The sequence below is a fragment of the Gopherus flavomarginatus genome, chromosome 2 (assembly GCF_025201925.1).
Source record: "Gopherus flavomarginatus isolate rGopFla2 chromosome 2, rGopFla2.mat.asm, whole genome shotgun sequence".
NCBI lineage: Eukaryota > Metazoa > Chordata > Testudines > Testudinidae > Gopherus > Gopherus flavomarginatus.
In genome coordinates this window covers 262,970,490-262,985,863 of record NC_066618.1, presented here as the reverse complement: position 1 = coordinate 262,985,863, position 15,374 = coordinate 262,970,490, and the positions used below count along the sequence as shown (strand labels likewise).

Genomic DNA, 15,374 nt, shown 5'->3' with positions numbered 1-15,374 from the left:
TCAAGTCCACTTTGAGTCAAACATTTGATGATCATGTCAATGAATAAGCACAGGCTACCATGCATTTCAATGAGCAACTCCTGCAGGAAACACGTTTCCTAGACTTCATGCATAGAGCATGGCAGCACTGTTTGATCCTAAAAAGACTCACTAGCTCCTATTATTTTAAATTCCCAGTGATTTAAGTGAGAGTTGCCTTCTTAACATTATGGAGAGGGCGTGACTGAAGTGGCATAGTGGGAGAAAGCTCCCTCAGCCATTCTGCTCCTACCTCACATGGAATGGCAGAGCCCTTACCACTCTAAAAACCCCTGGGGTGCTGGCTGGGGATGGTTTGGCAATATCAGTTGTGGCTGGTTACAGAATTGCCAATGCCAAGTAGCTAAAAGTCAGGAGCCAGGCACCCAGAAATCATGAGATTGGCTTTCAAATACTGAGTTTTAATAAAATAATAAATTTCATAGATTCCAAAGGCAGAGGGCTCCATTATGATCATCTTATCTGACCTCCTGTTTAACACACGCCAAAATAATTCCTAGGACATACCTTGACTGAAAAATTGTCAGTGATGGAGAATCTACCACAACCCTTGGTAAATTGTTCCAATTGTTAATTACTCTTACTATTAAAAATCTATGCTTCATTTCCAGTCTGAATTTGTCTAGCTTCAACTTCAAGCCATTGGCTCATGTTATACCTTTGTCTGCCAGCTTAAAAGCCCACTATCAAATATTTGTTCCCCACCTAGGTACTCACAGATAGTAATCAAGTCATCCCTCAACCTCTTTGTTAATCTAAGTAGATTGAGCTCCTACAAGGCATCTTTTCTATCCTTTAATCATTCTTGTAGCTCTTCTCTGAACCCTCTCCAATTTATCAACATCTTTCTTGAATTGTGAGCCCCAGGTCTGGACACAGTGTTCCAGCAGCAGTCACACCACTGCCAAATACGGAGGTAAAACAACTTCTCTACCCTTACTCGAGATCCCCCTGTTTATGCATCAAAGGATCATGTTAATCCTTTTGGTCACATCATACTGGGAGATCATGTTCAGCTGATTATTCACCATGACCCCTAAATCTTTCTGAGAGCCACTGCTTCCCAGTACAGAGTCTCCCATCCTGTAAGAACGGCCTATGATACCTGGGTCTTTAATCCTCTCTCTTTCATTAAACAAAGAGTCCTTGTGGCAGCTGCCTTTCTTTTTTCCCTTCTCTCCACGATGGAGAGAGCACGAGGGGAAGGAGGCAGATTCTAGCTTTCCTTGTAGGAAGAGCCCCAAGTTGATTAGTCGATCTTTGGTCAGAAATGGTTTTGGAGGGGTATATGATGGGGTGTCAAACATTTTTGCAGGGCAGGGGGGTATCTAATTGCCAGCCCCACCACTTACTTTGGACACCAACTTCCCCTGGCCAGTGTCTTTACCGTTATCATGCTACTACCATATACACAAGGATGCCAACAAGAAAGAGTTCTCTCTATGAGGGGTCCGTGTAGCTCTGGCTCTCCCTTCCTGATGGTTGGGGAGGGATAGCTTAGTGGTTTGAGCATTAGCCTCCTAAACCCAGGGTTTAATCCTTGGGGGGTACTGTCAGGGACAGTACTTGGTCCTGCTAGTGAAGGCAGGGGACTGGACTTGATGATGTTGCAAGGTCCTTTCCAGTTCTGTGAGATAGGCATATCTCTGGATAATATGGAGGGAGGGCTAGCTCAGTGGTTTGAGCATTGGCCTGCTAAACCCAGGGTTGTGAGTTCAATCCTTGAGGGGACCACTTAGGGATCTGGGGCAAAAATCAGTACTTGGTCCTGCTAGTGAAGGCAGGGGACTAGACTCAATAACTTTTCCAAGGTCCCTTCCAGTTCTATGAGATAGGTAAATCTCCATATATTTATATTTCTCACCTTGAATTTTCTTGGACATCCTGCTGGAGTCACCTGCTTTTCCTGGGCATGAGGAGAGGGCAGATTGGGTTGGAAGTCCTACAGGAATTTTTCATGGCAACTAGGCCAAGTACAAATATATCATTTAACAAGGCCTCGGTCTGAAGGAACTTGGGAGCTTTTCAGCATCTTTGTTTTAAAGATGTGTTGACTGTATATTTTCTTTTACAACGGATTAAATATAAAACTCTCTCTTAAAATAATCTCAGTGTTCCCAGTTCAATCCACAAACAGCTGGGAGAACAGGAGCTAAGGCTGCTGCTCAGTTGTGGGTGCAGTCTGCTACGAGTAAGAACATTGCTGTGGTAAGATGCAGTGGTGACCTTGGTCGTGAGTGGTGTATCTGTCCTTCTGGGTTTGTCAGCCCCTCTGTGCTACATTAGTACAGTGCGGTTTGTATTTAAATGAAGCTGGGCCCATAATCAATTGAGCACTGAGAGTGCTCAATATTTATTATTATTTCTAGATCTCTAAAAAGCTTTTTTACACTGCACATTTTGCTTGCTGATAAAAGCTTAAAGAATACAAGCTTGTTTTTAGCATTACCTACAGCTTTTCATTTCTCACACGTATCATTGCATCTGCACAGCTTAATGTAATGACCTGCATGCCGATACAAAATTGGAAAAGCCCAGATATTGCCAGTTGAAATCCAGCTAAGTATTAATAGGTGAAAGTTTAGATAAAACTCACACTGATTTGGGTAGCCATATAATCTCTACATGAATACGCACTCAGTTCAATCTCTGATTAACTGTATCTCCGTGAATAAATTATGTTAGTTAGAATTTACATCTATTCCTGCAGACTGGAATGCTCCCATCTAAGAGAGCTGTGCAGGAACCAGATTTTTCATTTTGCACGAAAATCCACAATTTTGAATGTTTTTCAGTTTTGAAACAGAATAAAACCAAAAAGAATTAGAATATTCCTACAACAACACAATTTAGGAAAAATTCATTTCTGATCAGTTCAAGAAAAAAGCCCATTTTTTGTTTCCCTTCCTGCCTCCTCCCCCCCCCCACAGAAAAGTTGTAAATGAAAAATGTTCACCAGCTGTAGCAGTAGCTTTTGTTCTCAATAGCAAAATCCACCTCCGTTGAAACAGCAAACTCAGGAAAAATATATCACTTGCCCTTGTCATATTCATTCATAGTTACTCCTGATGAATGGTCAGATTCCTGCACTCATGCTGGGTCACCTTCACTGGTTCTAAAGCTGTTTTCCTCAGTTTTACATGACCATATGATTGCTTGTTGTATCAGCATATGACAGGGTAATGAGGCCTAGGAGTCCAGAGCCTCGCATCACATGGCATGATCCTTTAAGATTTCGGGAGGTTTTGATGTATGCAAGGACAGGAAATAAGAGGTACTGGTAGAAAAGAAGCAGTCCCAGGAATAAGCAGTGTTTTGGAGAAAAATCCATTACTGTTTCTGTAAGGACCCAGGAACCTTGCAGACTGGGCTGGGCAAAGCTCCCCTCTCATCCAACCAATTGGGGATGAGTTGGGAGAAGGGAACTGGCATAATGCTGCCTGCCTCCTCCCTCATAGCAGGGCAGATATCAGCAGGAGAAGGCTGTTTGCTCAACCTTCTGAGCTCGAGGTCTAATTAGGGGAAAGGAGCCAGCTGAAGAAGAAGCTGGCTAAGACTCTACAGCCGGCCTAAGTTACAACCCAGCTCCAGGGAAGAGAGCTGGGGACTCCTGGCCAAAGAAACAGTGACTATTTGAAATACAGCCCAAGCTTCAGGAGGGGGACTGGGGAGGCCTCCTGATCAGAACTCTCATGTGGATCCAAAGTGGAGTGTGAACTGAGGCACCTAATGAACTGAGTTACACTTTGTAGAAAGACTTAATTAGTCAGACCCCACCAAGGGGGTACATGTTTTGAATCATAGTCTTGGTAATTGATTGAAAAACCCAAGTGAGCTTTGAATGCAATGCACCTGCAGAGCCATGAGAGACTACAAGGGGTATACTAAAGGGAAGAGCCCCTGTGACACTCATTCACCCTTTCCTTTAAACCAAGGGTCAGCAATCTATGGCACGCGTGCCAAAGACGGCAAGGGAGCTGATTTTTAATGGCACGCTGCTGCCTGCCAGGGTCCCGACTGCCAGCCCTGCTCAGCCCACTGCCAAACCCAGGACAGCAGTGGGCTGGGCGGGGACGGCGGCCAGGACCCTGGCAGGCAGCAGCGTGCCATTAAAAATCCTACTCGGCCCAGCCTGCTCTTCTCCACCCCCCACCCACGGCTCTCTCCTGCGAGGCCTGGGGGCAGAAGCTTGGTCCTGCCAGCTGCTGCTGCAGGGCAGCCTTCATTGGCAGCTAAGCTCCCTCCTGCCCCACCTTTTCCCCTCAGTGTGCTGGGTTCCTGCCTCTCCTTCTCTCCCTCCCTGCCGCCGAACAGCTGATGGCCCTGGAGAGGGAGGGGGAGAAGTGGAGCCGGAACCACAGCTGCAGCGTGCTTGCTGCTCTGGAGAAGAGGCGGGGACGGGGCCTTGGGGAAGGAGGGTGGAATCAGGGCATATCCTCTCCAGCCCCTTGCCATGAGCTGCTCAGGGCAGGGGGCTGGGAGCATCCCCATGACTCCAGCCCACACCGCCAGCCCCCTGCCCTGACTCCTGAACCCCCCACATACCCCCAGCCCCCTGCCCTGACTTCTGAACTCCCCACATACCCCCAGCCCTCTGCCCTGAGCCCTGCACCCTCTAGGCCCCTGCCCTTATCCCTGCACCTCTCCTCACACACCCAGCCCCCTGCTCTGACCCCTAGACCCCCCATGACCCCAGCCCTGACTCCAGCACCTGCCCCCACATACCCAGCTCTCCCACATCCCATGCCCTGACTCTTGCACTTCCTCACATCTCCACCCCCACCCTGAGCACCAATCAGAAGCTCCTGCACACACACACACACACACATACACACACACATTCCCACCTGCACCCCTCACACACCAGGTAAGCGCTCCACACCCAAACCTCCTGCCCCAACCCTGAGCCCCCTCCCTCATTCAAGTTCCTGGCCAGACCCTATACCCCAACCCCAAGCCTGCTCCTTCACCCCCAGCCCTGTGCTCAGTGCACTCCCACCCTCAACTCAGTGCAGAGGGAGAGGAAGAGAATGGGCTAAAACCAGGGAGAAGGTAGGTACCCACTCTATGTGGGCAGGGCCAGGACTCCAGACTGGCAGCGGGCTGAGTGGGGCCGGGAGCTGGGACCCCAGCTAGCAGGAGCCCGTGGACGGAACCCCAGACCGGCAGTGGGCTGAGCAGCGGTGGACTGAGCCTCTCAGCCCACTGCTGATCTGGGGTCCCGACCGCCGGTCCCACTCAGCCCGATGCTGGTCTGGAGTTCTGGCTGCTGGCCCCTTGCCAGCTGGGGTCCCGGCCGCAAGCCCCGCTCAACCCACTGCCGACCTAGGTGAATGGAACCCCAGGCCGGCAGCAGGCTGAGCAGGCCGGCAGCAGGCTGAGCGGGCCGGCGGCGTAAGATCAGCATTTTAATTTAATTTTAAATTAAGCTTCTTAAACATTTTGAAAACCTTGTTTACTTTGCATACGACAATAGTTTAGTTATGTAATATATAGACTTACAGAAAGAGACCTTCTAAAAAATGTTAAAATGTATTACTGGCACGCGAAACCTTAAATTAGAGTGTATAAAATGAAGACTCGGCACCCCACTTCTGAAAGGTTGCCGACCCCTGCCTTAAGCTATAGTACTGTACCACGTTCCTAAAAGTGTCTGAATTATAATGAAAATACTTTGACAGTCTTGGATGATGGATTTCACAGAAATGTAAAGAGCTTAACAAAAATTAATTAAGCCTTATGATGACACCACTTATATGGCAGAAGAGGTATACTAGACTCACGTCCATCTACAAACTCACTGAAAACAATTGCATGCAGATCATGGAGGGCATAATTTGGCTTGCAGAATCTTTCTTACTGGTGATGATGCATGAAAAGGGAAGACCCCAGCTCGAGTCTCAGATCTCAGCTTGGGTTGGCAGATCTGGCAGCTAGAAAAAACCACGCTCTTATTATGTGTAAAACTGAGCCTATTTTATATGGAAATTATTGAAGGTCAATAAATATGGATCCACACTATGCCATTTTTACAGTCATTTTTTTTGCACTGAACCTCACTTTAGTAGACAGGGACCTATGTTTGAAACATTCCTCCAGGAGTCTCCTCCTGATGGGCTCCTACTCTCACACATCACCTGGCCTTGTACAGATTCCACCACCACATCATAAGCCAGTGAGTGACCAAGCTTTTACTGTGTGGCTTTGAGGATGTGTAACTTGCTCACTTCTGTCTTTCGTAGGCTTGTTAATGGTGAATAGGGTGGAAGGTGATATTTATAAATAGCATAATAACAATACATTCAGTCTGTGCTGCAACTCACCTTGGCTTCGTCATTGACGTCCCAAGTAAAGGACACAGCATTGTATGCAATTTCTTCAATATTCCCAATGGTGTTAAAGCTCTCCTTGTAGTCAGCTGTAAGATGCAACCAATAAAAATGACTTTAAGAACAGGGTTCTATCATTTATCTTCATAGTCCACAGATTCTTCTGCAAGGTTGTCCTTTGCCTTTTCATGTAGGTATGTCTAGGGAGTCAGGAAAAGCTATGGTGCTGCTCATGTTTCATTATTAAAAATCTGATTTACAAAGATGTAAGCTTACAGCTGTTCAGAGTAATAAATTTTCCTGGAGCTGTACTCTTTCTTACACTGTGCTAGCTGTATTTTTACTGGAGGTTTTATTGTTAATGTGGAACCAGCATTTCTGTATTCAGAATGAGTTTGTGTGCTTGTTAACTTGGCAGTAAAAACGAAAGGCTGAAACTGGGAAGTTAAAATGGGAACATTAAAAGGAATATTTAATCCTTTATGGAAATGCATGGAGCCGAGGAGACCAATGAGCCTTGCAACAAAGTTTGAGGAAGGCTTGCAACATGCTATGCAAGTATTATTCTGGCATCGATCTGCCAGCATTTTTTGGGGGGGAGGGAGAGCGAGAGTAGTATTCTCTCCTTTCTGCACCCTCCCGCACTGCGGACTTTGCAAAGGAACTTTTCTTTCAAAGTGCAGGAAAAGTCATGTCTCTGGAGAACTCACATCTCAACTCCAGTGGCATAGAATGTTTTGACTATCTGGGAAGGAAGAGAATTCCTCTTATCAAACAAGCTTTCCTGGCACTAAGTTTCTCATAGCGTCTGAATATATTTAAGGACATGATCACTTTAACAAACAAGCAAGCTCAGGTGGTCATCAGAGAAAAGACATATAGATATTATAAAAAGCTTCTTTCCAATTTGACCAGAAAGTTTTGTTTCTTTTGCAATTTAAATAAATAAACAAATCATTCACCACCAACTGCCAAATAAAAAATCCTGCTTGTTTTTATGTTAGATAGATCAAGAATATGTCCAGTGGTGTCCCCAGTGCAGTGGTTACAAACTCTCTGCTTTCTGATAACCGAAGGTTCAGGGCATTGGATTTTTAACAAAAGGATATTTTCTTCCAAAAATTTAATTGGCATTAAAACAAACAAACAAACAAACAAACCCATGAGTGTTTAAGAATAAACAAAAACAAAAGTAATCAAACATATCCCCCCTCAATTAATTGGTTTTTGCTTCCTTTGGACCTATGATGTCATAACCCTATCAATACTCTAGTCATCCAAAGAGTATTGAAAGGGAAAAACCCAATGTAAGTGAGACCTGAATTTCTAACCCATTTTTCTCCTTTGCCAGAGGGCTGAGATTACTCAATGTAATAACCTTTATCTTAACTTTTACCTGCATCTGCACTTCAAAAGTATGTTGATTCATAGCTTCGAACTCAGTTGTATAAAGAGAATGTTTTACATTCTATAAATGATGGCCCTATATGAATTTGGTATTCTTTTTCTCAACCTTGTTATTCCTTTAAGAAAAATGAACATTATCTAGGTTTTCAAAAAATAATTAAGAAGCAACAATAATTTCAAGTACGCTTGCATGGCAAAAGTGCCAGTGTTGTGGGTGTGATAAGGGAGAGAAGTATAATTCACATAAAATTTTCTGCTTTGAAGCACAGGGATGCTGTCTGGACTAGTGAAACAACACGCCTGGAATGCTTGAAACAGTTTGGATCAAAGTATTCAGAACGTTCAGACCACAGGCATGGCATGAAACTTTCAATGAGGTCAAGCAATTGGACACAGTGAATGTGTATAGAGACGGTCTCTGGGCTTTTTTATCACCACTGTGACCACAGGTCATCTTTCTAAATGAACACACTGGCTTTCCTGTAAGCAAGAAGAATGAGGAGATATACATATGTAGTTTAATATGCACATGCATCCACCTTCCCACCCACCCCTTCGATTTATGATTCACCCAAAAATGCCTTGTGCAAATGATTGCTGCACATGAGCATGCTGTGTAGGTGTATCTTGGAAAGGGGTGAACAAGACGTCTTGTAAAGACATGTTTTCTTCATGTAAAAGACAATAAGTACCCACTATCCCACCAGCATCTCTCTTCCCTCAACACTCCCCCCTCCCATTTCCTTAATTGCCATACACAAATCTCAGGAAATGTGTGACATGCCATTTAACAGCAGAGCTGCACATCATTCCCTCCAGCTCAAAGATAACTAAAGAAGCCAGAGCAGATAAATCAGCATTCTTGGCTGTGAAAAGCAACAATCTGTAGCTGTTTTAAGCAACAATCTGGTTGAGGCCTTTAGGTGCTACCTCGGTATAAATGTTAACTAATGATAAATCGTCATTTAGAAATCATTTCCATGGATATTGGAAAGTTGCCATCATTATACTTTCTCCTCTCAAGCTGCTACTGCTTTAACAGAAAGAGAAAATTGGGGTTCTTTGATATGCAAGAAAATAGCTCTGCAAGACTTATTTCCATTTTGTTTGGAAAATTCTATACGGAACCAATATTGAAATTAGCAGTCTATTAAAACACTAAAAATTCATAACTTGGGTACAAGCTTGCACGGATAATATGCTATAGGTAACTGTTTTTGTTTTAAGCATCCAAATGATTCCAATATTAGGTAAAATATAGGTAAAACTGTACCACTGTTGGTCATATTATGGTATCAATACTGGCCAAGTGATTACAGCATGTTGTAATGTAATCCGCTTCTGTGCTCCACTGTTTTCGAAGAGAAAGTCAGTGCACTGTGGGATGTCTGAGCATGTAAGTGTTAAAAGGTCAGAAATATTTCCCAGTCCTCTGGCGGAAGAAAAGAGGTGAGGTGGAAGTGCCTACCTCCTTTTCCACAAAAATCCATACCTACATTTAGCCTTGATTTTGCAACGCTCCTTTGCTACCTGCTAATTAAGGGCTTAAGCCCTTAAATCCTTTCTTATACAGAACAGCACATAAGCAACTGCTTAAGTTTAAGCATGTGCTTGTCCCATTAAAGTAATTGGGACTTAAGCTTATACTTAGAGTTAAGTATATGCGTAGGGGCTTGGGATGGGGAGATAGAACTCTAAGGTAGTTATATTGGGCTCCCATTCCTGTAGAATCTAAATATCTCACGATCTTTAGCATACTTATCCTCCCAATACTCTGCGCACTAGGAAAGTGCTCTTAGCCCCATTTTACAGGTCAGGCACAGAGAGTTAACTGATCTGGCCAAGGTCACATGTCTGTCGTGGAACAGGGAATTGAACAAAGGGCTCGAAAGTCTGCACCTAACACCTTAACCATTGGACCATTCTTCCACCCTCGCTGGAGCATTAAATCCAAGTGTACCAACTTAGCCACCCCTACGTATCCGGAGTGAGCTGGAGCAGGCTACCCAGCTTCCTCCTTGCCCCAAGAAGACAACCTTACATCAGAAAGAGAAGTGTTCTTCAGGGAGAGCCCTAAGTCATAGCGGAAGGCAAAGAAAGGATACTGAGTCTGTCAGAAGCCATTTGCATTTTGGGGCTGGGTATATGTCTGAATGTCATCTAAACATTTGGACTCCTGAATACAGACATCGTCCAAATATCAACTGATTCTCCCTCCCACTACTAGTCCCAGTATCAGCTAAGGGTCCCTCCCACAGAAAATCAGCAAGTAGGATGCACTGCTGAAGGTGAGGCAGTGCTTATAATTCTTCAGAAGGCTCATCTCTTCAGCAGCAAGAGGGGCAAAGGAGTCTTCAGTTCTACAAATGTCCGGAGTGTTTTCTTCAGACTCCCTCTGCCTCTGTTTGGTCTCTCCAGCCTTCAGGTGCATAACTGAGGAGTGGGAAAACCGACTTCTTGCAAGTTCCAGGGGTTGTCAATACAAATTTGCATCATTTCAGCATTTGATTTATTGCTAACATACAACAGCTGTGCTCTGGCTTCACTCCAGGCTCTCAATACTGAAGCCAATCTGAACACTGAGCCTAAGACACCAACCTGCCCTGGAACCTTAGTTCATTAACATGATCAGTAGAGGATGCTTTTCTGCAAACTTCACAGTAAAGATGAGCCCAAGCCAAACCCCCAGATCAGGACTCCCCTGAATTTGGGTAAAAGTTGGGTCCACATCTGCAGTTTGCAGCTCAAGCTCATCTCTAATTCAAAGAAGCAAAACAATGCACAGAAGCTGATGACAGGAGTATCAAAAAAGAAGTAATGTGATGGAATATTGGCACAGACACCACCGTGGCTAGCAAGTATCACAGCTGGGACCTTCAGCACCAGCCCCTATTATTTGAGCTAAAGGAATTACTCCTTTAGCTCCGAGCACCATTGTTGTTCTGTAGGCCATGCTTTATATTAAGGATATATTAATGAACAGTTTATAAGGGATTACTGAATGATTAATAGAGGTAATAAGCATGTAACAGGCATGAATAATATGTGACATAGAGGGCTATAAGTAAGACTGCGATTTAGTCATGGAGATCACCGTGACCTCCAAAGACCTCCGTGACGTCAGCCAGTTCCGGCTGGGAGCTGCAGGGTCCCCTGCCACCTGCAGAGGCAAGGAGCTGTGGGGTACCCCCGCAGCTTCCAGCCACCATGGCTGGTGGGGGGGAACCCTGCAGCTCCCCCACTGCTCCCGGCCGCCACGGGTGGCAGAGGGGACTCACGCTGCTCCCTGCCCCTGGGGATGGCAGGGGAGACCCGTGCCACTCCCCGCCACTGCGGGCGGCTGGGTGGACTCGGTGGCAAGGAATCCCCACTGCTCGTGGCCACCCTGGGAGGCGGGGGGGACTCAGCGGCAGGGGGGATCCCCATTGCTCCCATGCTCTGCGGGCAGCAAGACAGAGCCCCGGAGCTCCCAACTGCTGCGGGCGGCAGGAGGAACCCCGGCAGCTCTCAGCTCCAGCGGGGGGACCTTGGAGTTCCCAACCCTCTCTTCCCCCAGCTGCCCAGGCTACCCATTTTGTCATGGGTATTTTTAGTAAAAGTCAAGGACAGGTCACAGGCTTCCATGAATTTTTCATTATTCCTTGTGACCTGTCAGTGACTTTTGCTAAAAATATCCATGACAAAAACTTAGCATTAGCTATAAGCACATCAGTACAAGGTGTTATAGATGGTTATAACAATCTATGGCAATTTACTATAACATAAATTAATCATTTCTTAATACTTTATAAACTATCCTGTATTTTTAATATGAAGTGTATACAATATTCATTACTTGTACCACGTCTAAAAGTGTTGTAGGTGCCTCAGGAAGGCAGCTAGATAATGCCCTGCCTCAAAGTGCTTACAAGCTGGAATATAGAAATGACCCAGCCAGTTAGTATGAGAAGAGATCTGAAAGGAGCTTCTTGGACCAGCCATTAGCAGGAAACATGATCACAAACACTAACCAGTTTATTGTTATGTTAGCACTCTTGAGAACGAAAATTCTTCCACTCCAAGAGGAAGCTGGTAGCTATTGAATTATCTTTAAGAAGGCCCTGATATTGTACTCTAGATGCAACAGAAACAGAAGCATGAGGAATAATAAACTGACTATAAATAATAAGCACTACAAAGATCAAAGTGTGTTCATTAGTTAATACCCAGATCTGCATGCAAATACAATTTCATGAAAATTAGACACAATGTTGCATAATGTCTTCTGCCTCTGTCACAGCTTGGCCCTCTATGTGGAATAGATGTAGCATACACTAAGCACCGAGTTATTATTGGCCCAAAAAAAAAAAGTGCAGCTGTTTTGCGGAGCACAGCGTTTGAAAGCTCACGTATGAACTATACTTGACAATCATTTTGTTCCCAAGTGGCAGCATCACTTGTAACACCAGCAGTTTGGAAGCCCAATGTTCAAAATTTTAATTCTTGATTAAAGGAAAATCTGTTTTGTAAATAGTTTATTTGGCAATGGTAACCACCAAAGAGCTTATTTCAATTGCACTTAGCTGAAATACCATACAGAAGTGCCTAGAGTGCTAGAGCTTATTCCTGAGAAATGTTTTGGCAAAGTTTAGATCCATGCTAAATAGTTCTCGTGTTTGACATTGACCATTGTATCATTAAACCTAGTTATTCCAGGCTTCATGCAAGTTTACAGTCTAAATAAAAACTACAGATAGGAGTGCCTGGAAGTCAGTGACGGCCTATTTCTCTTCAAATTAATACAAACGTAAAGGACATTAATTGTAGCATATATGACACACTGCTTATGCACAGCATTCATTTTGCTGTACTCCAGTATACTGAACACACACTATAGATTTACTTGTTCGGGTAAGGGGCCTAAAATGTATCCATTGTGAAATCCTGGTCCATTGAAGTCAGTAGGAATTTCACCCCATGTCATCAAAGGTGCAAAGGTATGACCATTGGTACTGCAGCATGTATATACTAGTACCAAAATATACAGCTTTAAACAATAGTTGTGACATGATACAACTTCTCTCTACATTTGCTCTGTTAGTGTATTTCCTATGACAACTAAATAAACAAATTCATTTGGCCTGGGAGCTGAAAAGGAATTTTTAATTAATCTTCCTCAACAGATGGACAGTTTTCAACTTGAGTCACTGGGGCCAGGTTGGCAGGAAGGAACTCAGTAACAGCACCTTAGTAGCTCTCAGCAAATAGGTGGGTTTCTAAACAATCCTAGTCTGAGGCCTTGTCTGTACCAGTGATTCTCAAACTAGGGCTGCTGCTTGTTCAGGGAAAGCCCCTGGCAGGCCAGACTGGTTTGTTTACCTGCCGTGTTCGCATGTTCGGCCGATCGTGGCTCCCACTGGCCATGGTTTCCACTCTAGGCCAATGAGGGCTGCAGGAAGGGCAGCCAGCATGTTCCTCGGCCTGCGCCACTTCCGGCAGCCCACACTGGCCTGGAGCCGCAATCGGCCGAACCTGCGGACGCGGCAGGTAAACAAACCGGCCCAGCCCGCCAGGGGATTTCCCTGAATAAGCGGCAGCCCTTGTTTGAGAACCACTGGTCTATACTACACAATTACACTGCAATAATTACTCCATTTTTTCATGTCCACACTATCCTCCTTCTGCTGGTGGCGCACATCCTCACGAGGAGCCCTTCCACTGATTTCTGAAGGGCAGGGTGGGGAGCTGAGAGCCCGGGCTCTCAGTGCCTGGCAGCTGGGCTCCCAGCTGGGAGCTCGGAAGGGAGACTCCAGCTGTGAACTGTATGCAGAGCCCACAGCCCTGGTTTGAGGCTCCAGCTGTCAGCATTGCAGGACTGCTTTACGTCGACCTAATTCTATGGTGTAGACCTGGCCCCAGTAGAGGCTGGGCCTGGCAAAATCGGAAAATGGACAGGCAAACCTGATGTTCTCTGTCTGGGCTGAGAGCCTAGGGACTGCTCCCAGTACAGTACAGGTGATCTTTGATTACCCCTTTGTTTTTAACAGTGCTATTTTCTCCACCATCTCCAAGTCCTGCTTTTCTCATTTCTCCCCCTCCCTCCCTGCACTCAGTTGTTTGGTTCCCTCAGGCAGTCAAAACAAGGTAAACGCTGCCTGCTTTGGTCTAGCAAATGCCTTAGGCCGGAATCTGCTGCAGATTACTAGGTACGTAAACTGCACATGGGGGGAAGGTGGAAGCTCTGCCATTGATGAGATCTTCCCAAGCACATGGGGAGGGCAGTTGCAGGCTCTCAGAGAATCTTGTAAATGCCTGTGGTGGGATGAGTAATAAAGGAGCTTATCAGGATAACTCATCAGGGTTCAAACAGCTTTACTCCCAGTTTTTGGTGAGACAAACAGTCAAGAGCAGACAACAAAGGGTGATGGGGTGTGTTGCATGCTCATTGGCCGTCACTCATGCAGACTCTGAGCTCTTGAGCAGACACCAAGAATGGATATTTGCACTTGTATATTATTTTGCAGCACTGCTTTCTAATAGTAGGAATGTTTTATAGTAATGGACATATTCATAGCAGATCGATTTAAATTTAGGAATGGAGTTTCTGTTCGTTTCCCTTTTTCACATTTTCTTGGGCATCAAATATGAAGTGCTGAATGGACATCATGATGTAGCATCTTGGGCTCTAATCCTACAACAGACAGAGTGCAAATGGACTGCTGTGTCTGCACAGAGACTCGTTATTTGATTTTGATGGGGCCCTGTGTGGATGTAGCAGTCCACCAGTTCACTCTCTTTCAAGAAGCAGGCTTTGGAAAGAGCTTATAACAGTGTTGGGTGAAAGATCATCCCTTGGTCAGTGAATCTTCTTTTTTTTAAAAATGAAGAACCTGCCTTGGACAATATCAGACGAGGCTTATTAGAAACATGGAATTTTTTCACATTAGTCATACTATGGTTGCTTGCCCTAACCTGCTGCTGAATGAAAACATCAGAGAAATACAGAGAGGAGGCACAATCTGGGTGTAAGTCCAACTTGTAAGAATACCACTCAAGAAAACAAGGCCAGCAAATAAACTGAAATATTGATTAATTCTCTTGAAACCAAATAGTGAATTTCTCAGAGACAGCATTCAGCTGTACTATTATTAGAAGCCTTATTTTCCCAGGACCAAACATAACACAAAGCTGGGAGGTATTGCCAATACAGAGAGGGACCAGAATATCCTACAAGAAGATCTGGATGACCTTGTAAACTGAAATAATAGTAATAGGATGAAATTTAAAAGTGAAAAGTACAAGGTCATGCATTTAGGTATTAATAACAAGAATTTTTATTATGAACTGGGGACGCATCAGCTGGAAGTAACAGAGGAGGAGAAGGAACTCGTAGTATTGGTTGATTGCAGGATGACTATGAGCTGCCAATGTGATATGGCCCTGAAAAAAGCTAATGTGGTCTTGGGATGCATCAGGCAAGGTATTTCCAGTAGAGATAAGGAGGTGTTAGTACCATTATACAAGGCACTGGTGAGACCTCATCTGGAATATTGTGTGCAGTTCTGGTCTTCCATGTTTAAGAAGGATGAATTCAAACTGGAACAGGTACAGAGAAGGGCT

General features: G+C 44.8%; 1 protein-coding gene across 4 annotated transcripts in view; it reads right to left on the bottom strand.

Annotated features, from left to right (window-relative positions):
• The window catches only part of GRHL2 (grainyhead like transcription factor 2), a 139,122-nt gene that overhangs the window by 48,712 nt on the left and 75,036 nt on the right, over positions 1-15,374 (bottom strand). For all 4 annotated transcript variants that reach the window (XM_050940925.1, XM_050940924.1, XM_050940926.1 and 1 more), the window contains one exon: positions 6,363-6,457. In XM_050940925.1, coding sequence (XP_050796882.1) covers positions 6,363-6,457 — 95 coding nt within the window. The remainder of the gene's footprint in view (positions 1-6,362; positions 6,458-15,374) is intronic.